At 36.3% G+C, this 16,974-nt stretch overlaps 1 protein-coding gene across 2 annotated transcripts in view; it reads right to left on the minus strand.

The window, feature by feature from the left end:
- The window catches only part of Letm1 (Leucine zipper and EF-hand containing transmembrane protein 1), a 213,599-nt gene that overhangs the window by 79,293 nt on the left and 117,332 nt on the right, over positions 1-16,974 (minus strand). For both annotated transcript variants that reach the window (XM_090414926.1, XM_090414927.1), the window contains exon 5: positions 16,033-16,236. In XM_090414926.1, coding sequence (XP_090271052.1) covers positions 16,033-16,236 — 204 coding nt within the window. The remainder of the gene's footprint in view (positions 1-16,032; positions 16,237-16,974) is intronic.

The raw sequence follows: 16,974 nt of genomic DNA on the forward strand, positions 1-16,974 counted from the left end.
CACCTTCTCGTGGTGCACCCTGTTGGGTATCTACTTTGATACTGAACGAACGAGGATGGGCTGGCAATTTGGGATTTAGCCGACCAAATTGTATTCTTATTGGTTAAACCAAAATAAAAAATGATGGTACAACATGACAAAATTTCATGCCGGCTGGGGCGTCGCCCGGTTAAACAAGGCCCCCATTGTTTTTGCCAGGGAACCAGGGCGAACAGCGAAAAGTCAGCTACTCGAACAAATCTGAAAACAAACCCCAACTCAACATCACTAGAGTTAAAGATCGGTACTATCAACGTAAGAAGCCTGAATGGCAAAGAAATGGAGCTAGCTGAGGAATTAGATAAGTACCAGATCGACATAATAGGGGTGACTGAAACAAAAAAGACCAAAACTGGTGAGATCTTTCTGAGCAATAAATACAAAATGTTATATTCAGGCAATGACAATCAAGGAAAAGAAGGAGTAGCCATAGTATTCAACACAAAATACGAGGCTAATCTTCTTGAATGGCAGTCAGTCTCAAGTAGAGTAATGTGGGCAAATATGAGAATGGGGAACTGGACAATGAGACTTATTTGTGCCTATGGTCCCACAGAAGGTTCTAATAAGGTAGAAGTGGAGGAATTTTTTGAGGCTTTAGAAAAAGCAACTGACACAATGAAAAAGGAAAAGTTGGTCCTTGTTGGGGATCTAAATAGTAGAGTAGGAAATGATTGTGAGACATACAAAAATATTTTGGGAAAATTTGGAGAAAAGAGCAAAGCTAATAATAATGGCAAATATCTGTTGGATTTCTGCTCAGGACATGGACTGGTTATTACTAACACCATGTTCCAACATAAAAATGTGCAAAAATTCACATGGAGAGAAGAGGCTAGAAATAAGAAAAGTCTCATTGACTATGTTATTGTTGATAGTGATGTTTTCTCCCTGGTGCAGGACACCAGAGTGTACAGAGGATTTGAAATTGGAAGTGATCACTATTTAGTCTTGAGCAGGATAAAATTGAATTTCATATTGAAAAGAATAACATGTAAGAAAGTTTTAAAGCGAATAAAAGTTGAGCAGCTCTCAGATGTGAACTGTAGACTAAAATACAGAAAGATTATTGAAAAGAAAATGAAAGAGTTTGAGAACAGGAATCAAACCTTGGAGATTCAGTGGCAAACTCTGAAGGAAACATTGATTGATTCTGCCAGAGAGGCATGTGGTGAGGTTGTGTGCAAGGATAAAAAAATCAGAACTCCCTGGTGGACACAGGAAGTTAAAGAGGCAGTGAAGGAAAAGAAGAAAGCATATCAAAAGTTCCTGGCAAATAAGTCAGCTTTTACTCTTACAGAATACAGAGACAAATGTAAGAAAGCTAAACAGTGTGTAAAACTAGCTAAACAAAAGTCATGGGAGGACTTTGGCAAGAATATAGAAAATAAATATCAAGAAGGTGGCAAAGTATTCTGGAGGTTGTTGAAGAAGCTTAGGAATGGAGGAAAGAGTGCTGTAAAAGGAATTAGAGATGATAAAGGTGAAATGAAAACAGGAGAAAAAGATATCCTTGAAGTATGGAGTAATTACTTTGAAAAACTGCTAAATGAAACAAGCAGTGATGACAGCACAGTGATAAAAAACACTGTCCAGGCATGCAGTCAAGAATATATATCCATACTTGAAGTAGAAAAAGCCATCAAAGGCTTGAAATGTGGAAAGGCAGCAGGAGTAGATGATATTCGACCAGAAATGCTGAAGTATGGTGGTATAAGATTCTTACAGTGGCTGCACTGCATAGTTCAGAAAGCCTGGACAGAGGGACGAATTCCCGATGATTGGAGTAGAGCTCTCATAGTACCGATATATAAAAAGGAAAATAAAACTGAATGTGAGAATTACAGAGGTATTTCCCTACTGAGTGTTCCTAGCAAGATCTATGCAGGTATACTTGAGAAACAGTTCAGAAGAATTGGTGAAGAACAAGCTGGATTCAGGCCAAATAGAGGCTGTCAGGATCAGATCTTCACTTTACGACAAATAGTTGAGAAAGCATGGGAATATAACGAAGATCTGTATTTAAGTTTTGTCGATTTGGAAAAGGCATATGACAAGGTGCCGAGAGAGAAGCTATTCAATACGCTGCAGTTATATGGTGTCAATGGGGCATTATATCAAGCAATACTTAGTTTTTATTTGAGTTGTGAGTCAGCAGTTAGAATTGAAGGAAGTACAGGAAGATGGTTTAATGTTAAATCTGGTGTGAGACAAGGATGTACATTATCCCCTCTGTTATTCATTATCTATATGGATCACATTATGAAGGAATGTGGTATTAAACCTGATATCAAAATTGGAGATGTTAATGTCAGCTGTTTGTTTTATGCGGATGATGTTATACTTCTAAATAAATCCGCTACAAGTCTGCAAGATTCTCTGACTAAATTGAATAGCTGTTGTAATAGATATGGTATGAAGGTCAGCAATAAAAAGACAAAGACAATGAAAATAGGCAGAATCATTGAAAATGTCAACTGTGTTGTGAATGGAGAACCTGTGGAACAAGTAAAACATTTCAGCTACTTAGGCACAATTTTTACTGAAGATGGTAAACTAAATATAGAAATAGACAACAGAATCAGCAAAGCTGGTATCGTGGGAAGTCAATTGAATAAATTCATATGGAATAAGAAAGAAATTAGTCGGAACACTAAATTAGCTGTATACAAGACTGTGTTCAAACCAATTTTAACTTATGGATCTGAGAGCTGGGTCAGAAGTAAAACACTTGACCAAAGACTAGAGACCGCAGATATGAGAGTCCCGAGAAAGATTAGAGGCGTGAACAGATGGCATCAATGGCAATATCATATTAAAAATGAGGATATTAGGAAAGAACTTGACATTGTCAGCATCCAGGAATGCGTTAGCAGAGCTAATCTCAGATGTTATGGTCACTTAAATAGAATGGGAGAGGAAAGATTAGCAAAACAAGTGTTCTCTGCCAGGTTGGCAGGAAAACGACCCAGAGGAAGACCAAGATATAGGTGGATTGATACGGTACAAAGTGCCTTAGACGATAGAAATATAAGATCTGATAATGTTGGAGTCTTGACAAGTAACAGACTGATTTGGAGGAAAATTGTAGATAGGAAGTTAGTAATGATGTAATTTTTTCATGTAGTACTGTCATATCCTGTACACCCCTTGAGGGTACATGGCAGGAATTTGATGATGATAAATCTAAGATTACATAAATTGAAGCAAATGCAGATGGATATGAATCTGGTGATTTGTATTAAAGGGTGGGTGATAGACAGATATTGAAGAGTGGTTTATGGAGGAATCGAGTCCAGGAGAAGGCAAGCGACCGGTGGTGTACCAAAGGGTGTACATCAATGATAAAGGAAATGATTTGACAGGAAATATTCAGTTGCTTGCTGATTGATAAACTGGAAAGAGCAATGGTAAATGAAGGTGATGCTGCAAAAAGACTTAAATAGACTAGCACTATGGGGAAAAGTTAAATGGCTGCCAGCTTAATGTGATGCACTCTGAGAAAAGATCAAAATCGCTCTCTAGTATATAATTGATGGAACTGAACTGCAGGAAACTGATGAGGAGAGGAACTTGAAGTTTAGAGGGCATATTGCGAAGGTAACCAAAACAGCACATCAGATTAACATTTCTGACATAGTTGAAATGTTATAGGCTCTGTCCATAATATTTTTATCATGCCTATCTTTTGTAAGGGATAGTATGAAACAGCATGTAAGAATCTTCCAATTGTAGTTGATTTTCTGCATACTAAAAAAGATCAACCTTTTTTCTGTCTTCAGATACTTAAAGAAAGATATCAAGGAACAATAATTTTCTGTGATCCTCCAGTTTAAGAGAGAATTTACGTTTGGTGCAAGCTGTTCACAGATAATCTTAAAATTGCTTTAAGTCTTCTATTGTTTCCAACCAAATAATGAAAATGTCATCGAACCCACCAAAACCCTCCACATCCACCAATAAATAAACAAGGATTATATAAAATCAATTGCTCTTAGAGCATTTGCTATGTAAACCAGCTGGAACATTCTAGAGAGATATGAATGTCTGAACATGTAAAGGACATTGATCAAAGAGAAAGCATAGATCAAGATAAGCCTTTCATACAACAAATGCAGGCATAGTAGTTTGACAAAAAAAACAGAAATGCTGTATGTTGATCATAATTATTTTATAAGAAAATTTAAAGAAGCCTTAGAAACACTCTGCATCCCCACACACAGTGTAACAAAAATGATGGTTTAATCCTACACCAAGTTTGGTCTGCATTCATGAAAAATGTAACTGCCACAGAACCAGGATATGACACACAATTTATGCCAACAGAACATAACATCAACAACTAGCATTGTTACAGTCGCTTGTACATTAGCTAATCCAGCAGTGTTTTTATTACTTTGTTTATATGTACTAATTTGTTGAAGTTCTTATATATGTGTAATTAAATTTGTCTAGTCTCCTTTATACAAGTCTTGTATCCTTGATGATGCAAGTATGATAACTGATGAAACGTGTCAGGTTATACTGTTTATTTAATAAAATATTTCTGTCTAGAAATATGTAGTATCCACACTGGAAATTAAATGAAGAAATGTAATGTGTTTATGGGTTTCTTGAGGACACAGGGTTGTAATCACTGGAGAAAATAGAATAAAGAAGACCGTTCCAAATAAAGGCAGAGGATAAGTTAGTTTGATAGGTTTGGAGTCAAACACCATATGGATGTTGACTAGCAGCTGCTCATATTCATACATGATTATAGGAAGGTGAAGGGATGGTAGTGCCAATTCAGTGGAGCAGTGCCTATGGAAATACCTATAGAAAAGACATAGTGCAGCAACAGAGCATCTATGGGAAAGCAATTGGAGGGAGACAGTGAAGGAGGAGTCATCAATTAAGCAAACTGATCACTTCTGAATGTAATCAACAAAAGCAACTGTTTCTCCAAATGTGGAAACAGTATTCTAATTTTGGGCAGATCTGAACTTTATAACGTGTCAGGAGGTGAACAGGAGAAAGAGAAGTACTTTTTGGAACAAAAACAAATACCAAGCTTTTTGGAGGCTGCAGAGACTATGAAATTGATATGCTTATGCCAGGATAGGTTAGTTGTGAAATTTAACCCAAAAAAGATCCTGGCTGGCAAGCAGAATATTGTCACAAGTGCTAGAGAGAGATGAACTTTCTCCCTGAAGATGAGACAGTTGTGTTTCAGTGTCATTAAAATTCATCGGGTTGTTCTGATTCAACCTGAGAATAGAAAGATCGGTGTTTAAGGAAGTGGTTAGAGAATATTATCTTGAAGCATGAATTATCTGAGCACAACAAGGTTTCGAAAATGAAAAAGAGGAGTCACAAGTATGTTCATCTGCAAAACTATAAATAGGATTGCATGTAAGAGAGAGAGATCATTGATGTATAGAAGAAAGATTGTAGATGAAAGCACAGAACCCTGGGTGAAAAATCTGATGAAAGGAAACTATCCACCATTATCTACAATGACTGGAGAGGAAATCAGCAATCCATTTAAAAAGAGAAGGAAAAACACCAAAAGATGGTAGCTGGTAGGAAGGTCATGATGTCACAGACTCAATCAAATGCCTTGGAAATATCAAGAGAAACCACGTGGGTTTCTCCAAACATTTCCACGGCCTGTATCCAAATGTGAGAGAAGTCAGAAGATCTACCGTGGAACTTGTATGGCAGAATCCATAGTGATGATCACTAAGTAATTAGTGAGTCTTCAAGTAAGTGAAGCAGTTGGCTGCCAGTGACCTTTTCCCTTATTTTTAACTGTATTGAGATCTGAACAAGAGGGTGATAGTTCAATGGTTGACTTTTATCTCCCTTTTTTTTGGAACCATGCTGGATAGAAACTTGCTTCCAAACATTGGATAGATGTGAGATGATGTGAGTTCTAAAGCATAAGCTATCGGTACAATTGGAAGAATACCATCATGGCCAGGACACAATGTTATCAAGATTACTGAGTATTCGTCTGATGTCCTTCTGGCAAAATTTCAGAGGAGGGATACTGTGAACACAGTTTGTGGGCAAAGAGTTGGAAGAAAAAACTGATGCCAAGAGGTTATCTTTAAAAGATGTCATCATTATATCATCAGGATATGAGAGAGAGAGAGAGAGAGAGAGAGAGAGAGACAAAAGTTGCACCACACAAGCCTTGCAGAAGGACCAGAAGGCTCAACTGACATTTGACAGTAGATAATATTAGAAACTTTGGCCCTTACCAAGTCTGCTTTGGAATTTGTGTGTGTTTGCCACATGCTGCAGTGTAAGCCAAGTATGTGGCTGGGTTTTTAACTGGAGCCATTGGGCATACGAGGGTGGTTCCATAACTTTCCAGCCTGACTAACTTTTAAAGGTAATAGAAAGAAAACAACTGTCACTTTTCAACATAATTTCCCTTTACTTCAATACACTTTTCACATCTTTGAATTGATACTTTTATGTCCTTAAAAAATAATCTGTACTTTTGTCTGCAAAATGGCCTAAAACCGCATCTTTCACCTCATTGTCATCTGCAAATTTTCTTTTCTGAAGGTCTTTCTTCAGTTTTGAGGTAGTAGTCACTGGGTGCTAGATCTGGGACGTAGGGTGGGCATTTAATCTCCTGGAAGCCAGTCCTTTACTGCAGCCTTCATAACAATAGCCATATGGACTGGAGCATTGTCATGAAGCAGACGAACACCACGACTCAGCATTCCTCATCTCTTCTCCTTCACGGCATCATGCAGTTTGTGGAGGAGTGAAGTATAACATTCTGCATTCACAGCGGTATTAATTTTCTTGAAGTCAATCACGAGAATTCCCTGGAAATCCTGAAAGTTTGTTGCCATGATCTTACTGGTGGACTGAGCGACTTTGGCTTTTCTCAGCGGTGCTTCACCTGGTTTGCACCACTCCATGGATTCCCTTTTGGAAAGAGGATGATAATAAAGAACAACAGTTTCATCCATTGTCGCACGATGCTCCTTGTGAATTGAAGAGAGAAGTCAGGGCACCCACCCTGCACTGACCTCTGTCATGGGAAGCTTCTTGTGAATGATGAGAAAGACGGCTGTTATAGAAAGCCCCAACCTTACTGAGATTTCCTTGAGCTTCAGCTGTCTATCATTGAGCAGATCCACCTCAAGAAAAGAAACATTTTCCTCAGTCATCACTTCCATAGGCCAACCATCAGAATGACCTTTGATGCTCTCTATGCAAAACTGTTTAGCCCATTCCTTCATGGCAGAATATGAAGGAGAAGCTTCTCGATAACATTACAGCCACTTGGTGTGCTATGTGTTAATCACCAACTGAATGATGAAGGTAGAGGGCAAACTGGTACACTAACCTCCCAATAGATGGTGCTATCTGTCATGCATAATGTTTTAAAATTGCTGCAAATTTTGTATGTCAGGCTGGAAACTTTTGGAACCTACCTCGCTGAATATTTGGCTTCGACTGCTTTAGCAAAATTGTTGGAGAACTGGGGTCTGGATAAGGGTCCAGAATATGAGTGGAGTGGGGAATAAAACACTCACCACAGCAAGAATACTTTCTGTTATTAGATCAGAACAGGTACTGGGATCAGAAGAATGAAAGCAGTAATCACTCCATGAAAACAAGGCACAGAAGTTTTGAAGAAACCCCAACCAGCACTGCTGTAGTGCCACAAGATGCAGGGCTGAGAATAATTGGGAGAAGGACAATCTGTAGAAAAGGAGATATGGACAAGATTACATTACTGGTACTGTACTTATTTAAGAGTATAACATTATCTGATTAAAGTAATTTGACATAAGGCCTAATACCACTTTCTTGCATAATGTGCACACTTTTCTCACACCTGATTTAACATTAAAACCATCTTCTAATACCTCCTTCCATCGTAGCTGTTGACTTACAACTGAAATACAAAATTGTATTGCTTGATACAATGTCCCAATTACATTCTCTAGTGCACTTTTTAACAGCTTTTCTCTTAGGCACTTTGTCATACGAGAGTGGGCTGAAAATTTCTCTGCCTAACAATGAAAAAATGAATTTATAATTTCAAAATTATTTTTATTTTTCAACATAATCTCCCTTAAGACTAATACATTTATTAGTCTTAAGGGAGATTATGTTGAAGAGCCATTATCCTGTCCCTGTAGTGGTTCTCAGTAAGATCTGCAAAATACCCCTCTAGAGCTGCAATCACCTCTTGATTCGAAGAAAAACACTGACCATCAGGGAAGAGTTTTAGTTTTGGGAGGAGACAGAAGTCAGAGGGAGCGAAATCTGGGGAATAGAGTGGATGTTCCAACAATTCATAGTGCAGGTCTCTTAACTTTCCCATTCCCAAAACACTTTTGTGGACAGGTACATTGTCCTGAAGAAAGATGATTTTTTTTTCTTCTGCAAATCAGGTCTTTTCTCACAAATTTTTTCGTGTAGTCTGGTTAAAAGATTGGAATATTCCCCGGTTATTGTTTCACCCTTTTCAAGATAATTAATAAACAAAATACCTTTAGCATCCTAAAACACCAATGGCATGACTTTTCGTGCTGATGTCCACTGTTTTGATTGCTGTTTGGATTCTGGTGTGTAATGGTTAATCCCAAGTCTCATCCATAGTAGTATATCGATGCACAAAATCAGTTTTATTCTTGTTAAAACGCTCCAAGCACTGTTCAGAGATTTTCATGCAAGTGCATTTTTGATCTGCTGTGAGCAAGCACAGCACCCATTTTGTGCAAAGCTTTTTTTCATATGCCATTCTTCATGCAAAATATATCCTACATGTTCTTTTGAAATGCCTATAGTCTCAGCAATTTCATGCACTTTGACTCACCGGTCATCCAATACCATATCATGCATTTGATCAATGATTTCTGGTGTTGTTACACTTTTTGGACATCCTTCACGTGGATCATCTTCAAGGCTGGTACAGCAATGGTTAAACTCGACAGCCCATTTTTTAATTGTCGAAAATGAAGGAGAAGAGTGCCCATAAACTTTTATGAACTTCGAATGAATATCTTTTGGCGTTAAACCTTCTTTTACAAAGAATTTTATAATCGCACAATACTCAATTTTTTTTCATTTCAAGGGATACAGACAACACTTTTGCTTCAGACAGCTGTATAAAACAAACTACTTGATAGAATGACTTGCAATTTCACATGGACTTTTGACAGATGTACCAACTTAAAAAAAAAAAAAATCTTGCCAATAGTGATGCCATATGGTTGAGGCCGAGAACTTTTCAGATCTATAAAACTCAAATAAATATCCTTGTTATATTCTGAGGATTTCAAATTATCTTAAAGTAAAAATCTGATCCTGACAACCTCTATTTTTGCCTAAACCCAACTTTTTTTTTTTCCAGGTTTCCCTTCAACAATTTTCCTTAACTCCTTGTCTAATATTCTTGCTTAAATCATTCAGATTTATTTCCCTTTTTATAGAGACGGGTACTATGAGATATTTACTCCAGTCATCTGGAATTCAACTTTCTTTTGGATGCAAAATGTAGAGCTTTTATACCTCCATAACTGGCATTTCTAGTTGAATATCATCTACTCCAGCTACCCATCCACAAGGTTTTTGATGACTTCTTAATTTTGATATGTACTCCTGAGAGCATTCCTCTTGAATGTTTTATACTACTTCTATCTTTTTATTTCATTCAGCAATCTTTCTATGATATTTTTCTTTAGTTTTCATATCACTTTTACTATATCTAATTTCTTTTACTGTATTCTTACTTCCATTTTTAAGCTTTCTCAATAGTCTCCAAACTATCTGCCAAATTATTGGTACAGTGGGTGATCAGTTAACAAACAGTTCGGACTGCGAACAAATTGGACAACAAACACTTTCGCGTTTGTTGTCCGATTTGTAATAAAATCCGAAGATTTGAAAATAAAAATCCAAAGATTTTTCAGACAACAAACACGTTTGGATAACGAACACCTCACAGAACAAACACAAGAAGAAGCGACACTGTGTGTAAGATTTGTATAATGGTATTTTACTGCCATCTATGAACGGTTTCTGGAATGAGACTTTGACAGTTGTATACATAACCTTTTTGTGCGTTAGTTGATTACTGTTCTCTGAATTTTTGCAAGTGCTTTTCTGAACTTTTTATTTAAAAAAAAACACTGATAATATTATGGGGCCTAAAAAGAGTGGAGTGTCAAGAACTGTGCTGACCATAGAAACCAAGCAAGAGATAACAGCCAAGGTAGAGAGTGGGCAAAAGATGTCTGATGTTGCTGAACAGGTCTACAGTAGGCACAATCTTAGCTAAGAAAGATATAATCAAGAAGGCTCAAGCAGCTAAAGGAGTAACGAAAATCACATCTGAGAAACAAAGATGTGCCATCCATGAAAAAATGGAGTGACTGCTTTTAGTTTAGATAAAAGAAAGGGAAATGAAAAGAGATGTAACTAGTATGACTATCATTCAAGAGAAGGCTAGAGAAATTTTTGAAGAACTGAAGAAACAAACTCCACATTCGTCACACGGGGAGATAGAATTCAAGGCTACCACTGGATGGCTTGCAAAGTTTAGAAGGAGATCTGGCATTAAACATGTAGTAATGCACAGTGAGTCTGCTAGCACAGATAAAGAAGCTGAGAAGTTCTGTCTCAAATTTCAAGAATTCATTAAAAAAGAAGGATATTCTCCACAACAAATTTTCAATTGTGATGAAACTGGTTTACTTTGGAAGCGCTTGCCGAACCGTACCTACTTCACGTAAGATGATAAAAATATTCCTGGGCATAAACCAATGAAAGCTAGATTGATGTTACTTTTGGGAACTAACGCTAGTGGTGATATGAAGCTTAAACCGCTTCTTGTCTATCACTCTAAGAATCCTAGAGTATTCAACAAAAATTTCATAGTTAAAGAAAGACTGCCAGTGATGTGGAGATCGAATGAAAGGGCATGGGTCACACAGGTTCTTTTCAAAGAATGGCTGTTTAAAGTTTGTGCCCCAAGCATCAAGGATTACCTTCAGACCAATGAATTGCCACTGAAAGCACTGTTGCTATTGGACAATGCACCAGGACACCCAAAAGACCTTGAAGATAATTTGTTGGAAGATTTTCCCTGGCTGACAGTTCAGTTTCTGCCACCAAATACCACTTCGTTGATTCAGCCAATTGATCAGGAGGTTATTGCGGGTTTCAAGAAATTGTACACTCGAGCACTGTTTTGTCAGTGTTTTGAAGCATGCCAGTTCTCCTTAACAATGACATTAAAAACGTTTTGGAAAGAAAAACTTGGTATTCTTGAAGCCATCCGGTTCATTCAAAAAGCGTGGTCAGAAGTCACTCAACGACAGTTGAATTCTGCTTAGCGAAAGCTGTGTCCATCCTGCATTCAGGGAGACGGAGATGATGTCCCTGAAATTATGGATGAAATTGTGACAACTATTGGAAATAGGAGGTGAATGAAGATGACATTGAAGAGCTCATAATGGAACAAAAATGATCTGACAACAGAAGAACTCCAAGAACTCTTGAATGAAGAACACCAAGAAACTCAGCGAGATGTGTTTTCTTCTGAAAAAGAGGAAGACGAAAGAGGACCAATGCCGACATCTGCTATTAAAGATCTTTTGAAGTGAAAGGATGTCAGAACAACAGTCTTAGAATGGCACCCAAACCAGGTTGAGGTCAATAGGCTTGGGGATCTCTACAAAGACAATGCTATAAATCACTTTCGAAAAATCCTGAAGAAGAGAGAAAAGCAATTGACATTGGACAGATTCTTTAACGCCCCACAAATGAAAAAAAAAAAAACATGACTGATGAAAATGCAAGACTGTGTATGTATGTATTATTGTTATTATAAATAAACGTAGTAAGAAATTATATAATTTTTTATTTATTTTTTTGGGTCTCCAGAACAAATTAATCAAATTCCCATAAAAATCTAAGGTAAATCGATGATCAGCTAACGAACATCGTCTTTGAATAAATTATGTTCGTTAACCGATCATCCTCTGTATTTATCTTCTATACTGTTATCAAATACAAAGATGTTAAATGTTGTTTTAATGGCAGTTTTGACATAGTAAATATTATTTGAAACACATATTCACAAGAATAAATAATAAACATTTTTATTACTGCAAATATATCGGCCAGAAATTAACAGGCATTCATCAGTGCATCAGCATAATCACAAGATGAAGCTAGAACAAAGAGCGTTTAGAGCTGAGCCGGAGTACAACCATATGGGTGATTACAAAATGAAATGGGATTACAATTAAAGCTAAAACTAAATTAATTGAAATACAAAAATTAACAAACTTTAGATAAATAACTGAATGGGACAGCATTATATTTAAAAAAAAAAAAAAAAAAAAAAAAGGTGGAACACACTATTGCTTGCCATTTACAAGGATGAGACTCTTCCACGGATCTATTCAACTTGGTTTTAGATATATCTAGACAGTCTCTCCAATAAACACAATAACAACAAACATACGACCGCAAGTCTGACCACCTATTTAAAGGTAAAAACCAATCAAGGTCAACTAGGCAAGAAACAGATGGGTTGTCAACATATCTGGACATTCCCTCACCCCTGCAGAAACTTTAGTACTCACCAAAGGACATGTTTATGTTATAGTGCCTAAAAAAATTCCATACTTGGATTTCCCACATAACATTGAAATGAACTTAACTACCCTCTCAAGTAATGATGCTAATAAACTCCAACTAGAAATCTCCTCAGTACAACTAACAGCCAAACTTCCCTAAACTTATCTCTAGCTGAAATGAAGGCCCTAAAATCGTTAAGACATAACCAACCCACTCACAATAACTAAAGCAGACAAAGGACAAGCTATAGTAATTATAGATTACTACTATTGAGTGCAACAATAGAAAGGAAATTTTTCTAAACTTTCCTACTATTACAAGATAAAACCCACTTGTTATATTATTTCATTTCCTACAACAATTCTTGATCTAATACGATCAAGACAGAAGTCTGTCTCAAACGTCCACCATACTGACACATAACAGTGAAAACACCTATAAGTCCTGGCAGTCTTCGCTGTTGTAGTTGGACAAAAGATTGTTCAATAGGTTGTAGGGTGTTCTTATAAAATTACATACATAAGGGTCTCTTTTTGAGTTTTTATAATTTTTGAGATGGGAATTTCAGGATTTTGCATTGCATGATTTACCTTTGTTGTTTCAATGACGTGGTCATATACTATATATCCATGATATCTGTGTGTTGATCAACAGTTGGAATAAATTTTGTGCTGCCAAGAGTGTGATATTGAAACGATAGAAATAAGCGGTTTTCTATCAGATTATTATATCCATATAAATTAAAGATGCCAAGAAATGATATTATTGGTTTAATCCTTTATCCAAGTGTAAACAAAGTTTGCACATGAAGTAACTTCACGACTGACAACTCGTATATAGAGGCTAATAACTTCTCATCACTTGCCTTAGTATCCCATAATGCAAAGCATTATGGGATACTAAGGGATAATAATGCATAGTATTATGGGATAATAATGCATATGGGATAATAATGCATTATGGGATAATAATGCATAGTATTATACATATCCTTATGGATATGTATAATACTATGCATTATGAGAAGGGTCACTGCCCAGACCAGTTTCGACCTTTATTGAGGTCTCATCAGTGGGAGCCAGACCCAGAAGTGATACAAAGGCTGAAGTAATGCAGAAGTCATATTTCCATATACAAGTAACCAAAAAGTGTCACACTTTATTACTAGAATACTCTGGATTAGAGGTAAATGTTGAAAACTTTTTCACTTGGTTATACTATAAATTAAAGATGCCAAGAAATGATTTCTTGGTTTAATTCTTTATCCAAGTGTAAGCGAACAAAGTTTGCATGTGAAGTAACTTCACAATTGGGCAACTCGAATATAGAGGTTAATGACTTCATATCACTTGCCTTAAATATACCATAATGCAAAGCACATATCTGCATTATATTTTGCACCCACTTTGCACACATATTCTGCATTACTTCAACCTTGGTATCACTTGTGGGTCTGGCTCCCACTGATGAGACCGGTCTGTGCAGTGACCCTTCCCATAATGCATAGCATTATGCATGTGCGTAAGGATATGTGCTTTGCATTACGTGATACTAAGGCAAGTAATGTGAAGTCATTAGCCTCTATATATGATTTGCACAAACAAAGTTACTTCATGTGCAGACTTTGTTTGCTTACACTTGGATAAAGGATTAAACCAAGAATCTTTAATTTATAGTATAACCAAGTGGGAAGATTATTATATCCAAGAATAGAAGAGGCATTCAAATTCTACTCCTTTAAGCCCCTCTTGCAATTTTTAAGTCCAAGCCCTCTTATAACAGATAAAACCTAGTACAAAAACTTTCTTCATGGTGGAAAGAACAAAAGCTTGTGATAATGGTTTATTTTTATTCTTGGTCCACTTAAAAGGTATCTAAATTTGCACCAAGAATACGGATTGTTAATTGTTCCTTTTCCAGCAATGAATAACCGATTTCTAGACAAACCAGTTTTCTTCAAATGCTACTACATACTTAAACTGCTGTTACACATCCATGAGAAGCATCTGCAAACAGATAGAAAGGTTTGTCAAAAATGGAATAAATGAGGAGGAGAAGTGTTGAGTAAAAGTTTGCTTTAAATGATCAAAAGTATGTTATTGAGTCTCAGATTTAAATCCATTCCTAGTCAAATATTAAGTGGTTTTAAAATCAAAGAACAATTTGGTATAATTTTTAGTAAAAATTAACCATACCAGAGAAATGGCAAACTTGATTAATAACTGAGATAATGGTTAATGTCTGATCCAGATGCATAATATCTTTCATTAATCATACACCTAAATTTTCAATTTCTCTAAAAAAACAATATATATTCTGAAAATTTGAAGGCTTTAAAAGCCTGCATGGTTAGTCTACACATCAGCATAAAACACGAAGGGAAAAAAAGACTGACCAAATTCAATCAAATGGCAGCATAATACAACAGACAAAAGAGCACAACCAAATACATAATGCATTCATCCTTTCTGAGATGGGATATAATGGAAACAGATTTCTTGATTCAATAAAGCTTCACACCATCTGTTCCATACTGATTACAGGACAAATACGTGAATCGATGCGGTACTGATTAGTCAATGGACCCATCATGCAAGTGACAACAGTATAGGCTTTTTTGGGAGGGGAAAGAATGTCTTTTTGGAACACATCAAGTCTTACAGCAGTGAAGCAATGGCTGAATGCCACAATATGCTTGAATGTTGTTGCTAATAAAGTATATCTCTTAATGTCCAATTTATCCACCTGATAATTGTATTTCCAGCAGGAAAGTGAACTGCATTACAAAGCAGATTGTGTAGAAATGCTTTTAAGAGCATTAGGATGAATGTTACACTGACTGGTCTACTCAACCACTAATATTAGCCAAGAAAAAGCTTTACTTACATGGATCCACAATCCATGTTGGTATGGACTGAAATTCCCACTGAATCCACACCTCGGGAGCAAGTGCTACTGGCTATTACAAATAAGAGGGGGGGGGGTTCTGGAAAGTTCTGATAAACACTTAGAACAAAAATGATATTAAAGCAACTGATATAACAAGGAAGAACATACTAGTAGCAGAGTTATGATGGTAACTTATATTCTTATATCTTTGTATGTGTGGTTATATCAGTTGCTTTAATATCGTTTTTGTTCTAGGTGTTTATCAGAACTTTCCAGACTCTCCCCCTCGTATATGTATAAACTGGTCACTCGGTGTATATAATATTATTAGAAATACAGAAAAAATTATTAGAAAGACAATTATTAGAAATACATAACTACAAAACAATTCATGATCAGTGTAATGTGTACAAACCAGAACTATCTTGGGAGTGCATATAACTCTTTTGGGGAATATAACTAAATTCACACAAAGTGTGTATGTGTACAAACCTGATCATCAGCCTTGAGTGTACGCAACCTCATTCTCAACTGAAACCGTAAAAAATTATTGGTCCCTATTGGCTGAAGTTCAAGAAGGCGGCAGAGAGCAATTAGCTGTTGACGAGAAAGGCTGTCTAAAGTGATTTCATCTTCAAAGAGTTTGGAAAATTTTAATATTTCTTCATTAGTAGCTGGTTGTCCTGATGTTCTGATCTGCATATACACATTAAAAAAAAAAAAAAAAAAAAATGAAACTGCAAGCATCTGTGGTACTCATAATATTAATAAAACTGGCAATACATAGTAAATCTACATATGATGCTACAAAAAAAAACTAATTTGAAATTATTCAATGAAATGAAGAATTGGACTAATTTTTAAGCATTAAACAAAAAATACAGTTTTAATAAAGTATAAAGTGAATCTCTTATATTAGTTAACAAGTGAAGTAAGACATCGATGATACACCTATAAAAACTGTCAACCTCTACCCTCCACCTTGTTGGCAATGATATTTGTCATACAAAGAAACTTTACGAGTGTACTTGAACAATTGATACTCTTGATAACTAACAGGTATTTTATGTTATGCTATTCTATTTTATACATGGTGATGAAGTAGCAAAAATGGCTGCAACATCAAGTGATACCACCGATTTTGATCTTTTTAAAACCACCGAAAAAGAAAACATAAAAAGAACAATTTCTTCATAACTCACCACTGGTACTCAGTAGAAAATCCAGGAGCTACCATCAACTCCAAGTTTAATCGCAGTGCCACTAGTATGATCTCTCGCCTCAAGACTGGCCACACAAGACCAATCAAGTTTAGCAATGGCATAAAAGTCTTCCCCACCTGCAAAATCTGTAACATCGAGGAAGCATCACCAATGCATTTGCTAAACTGTATGAATATTTCCAAATGTGAAGTCTATAACAACCCCGAAAAGG

Source organism: Typopeltis vanoorti, chromosome 26 (assembly GCF_054136105.1).
Source record: "Typopeltis vanoorti isolate ZY-2024b chromosome 26, IOZ_Tvanoo_1.0, whole genome shotgun sequence".
In the NCBI taxonomy this organism is placed as follows: domain Eukaryota; kingdom Metazoa; phylum Arthropoda; class Arachnida; order Uropygi; family Thelyphonidae; genus Typopeltis; species Typopeltis vanoorti.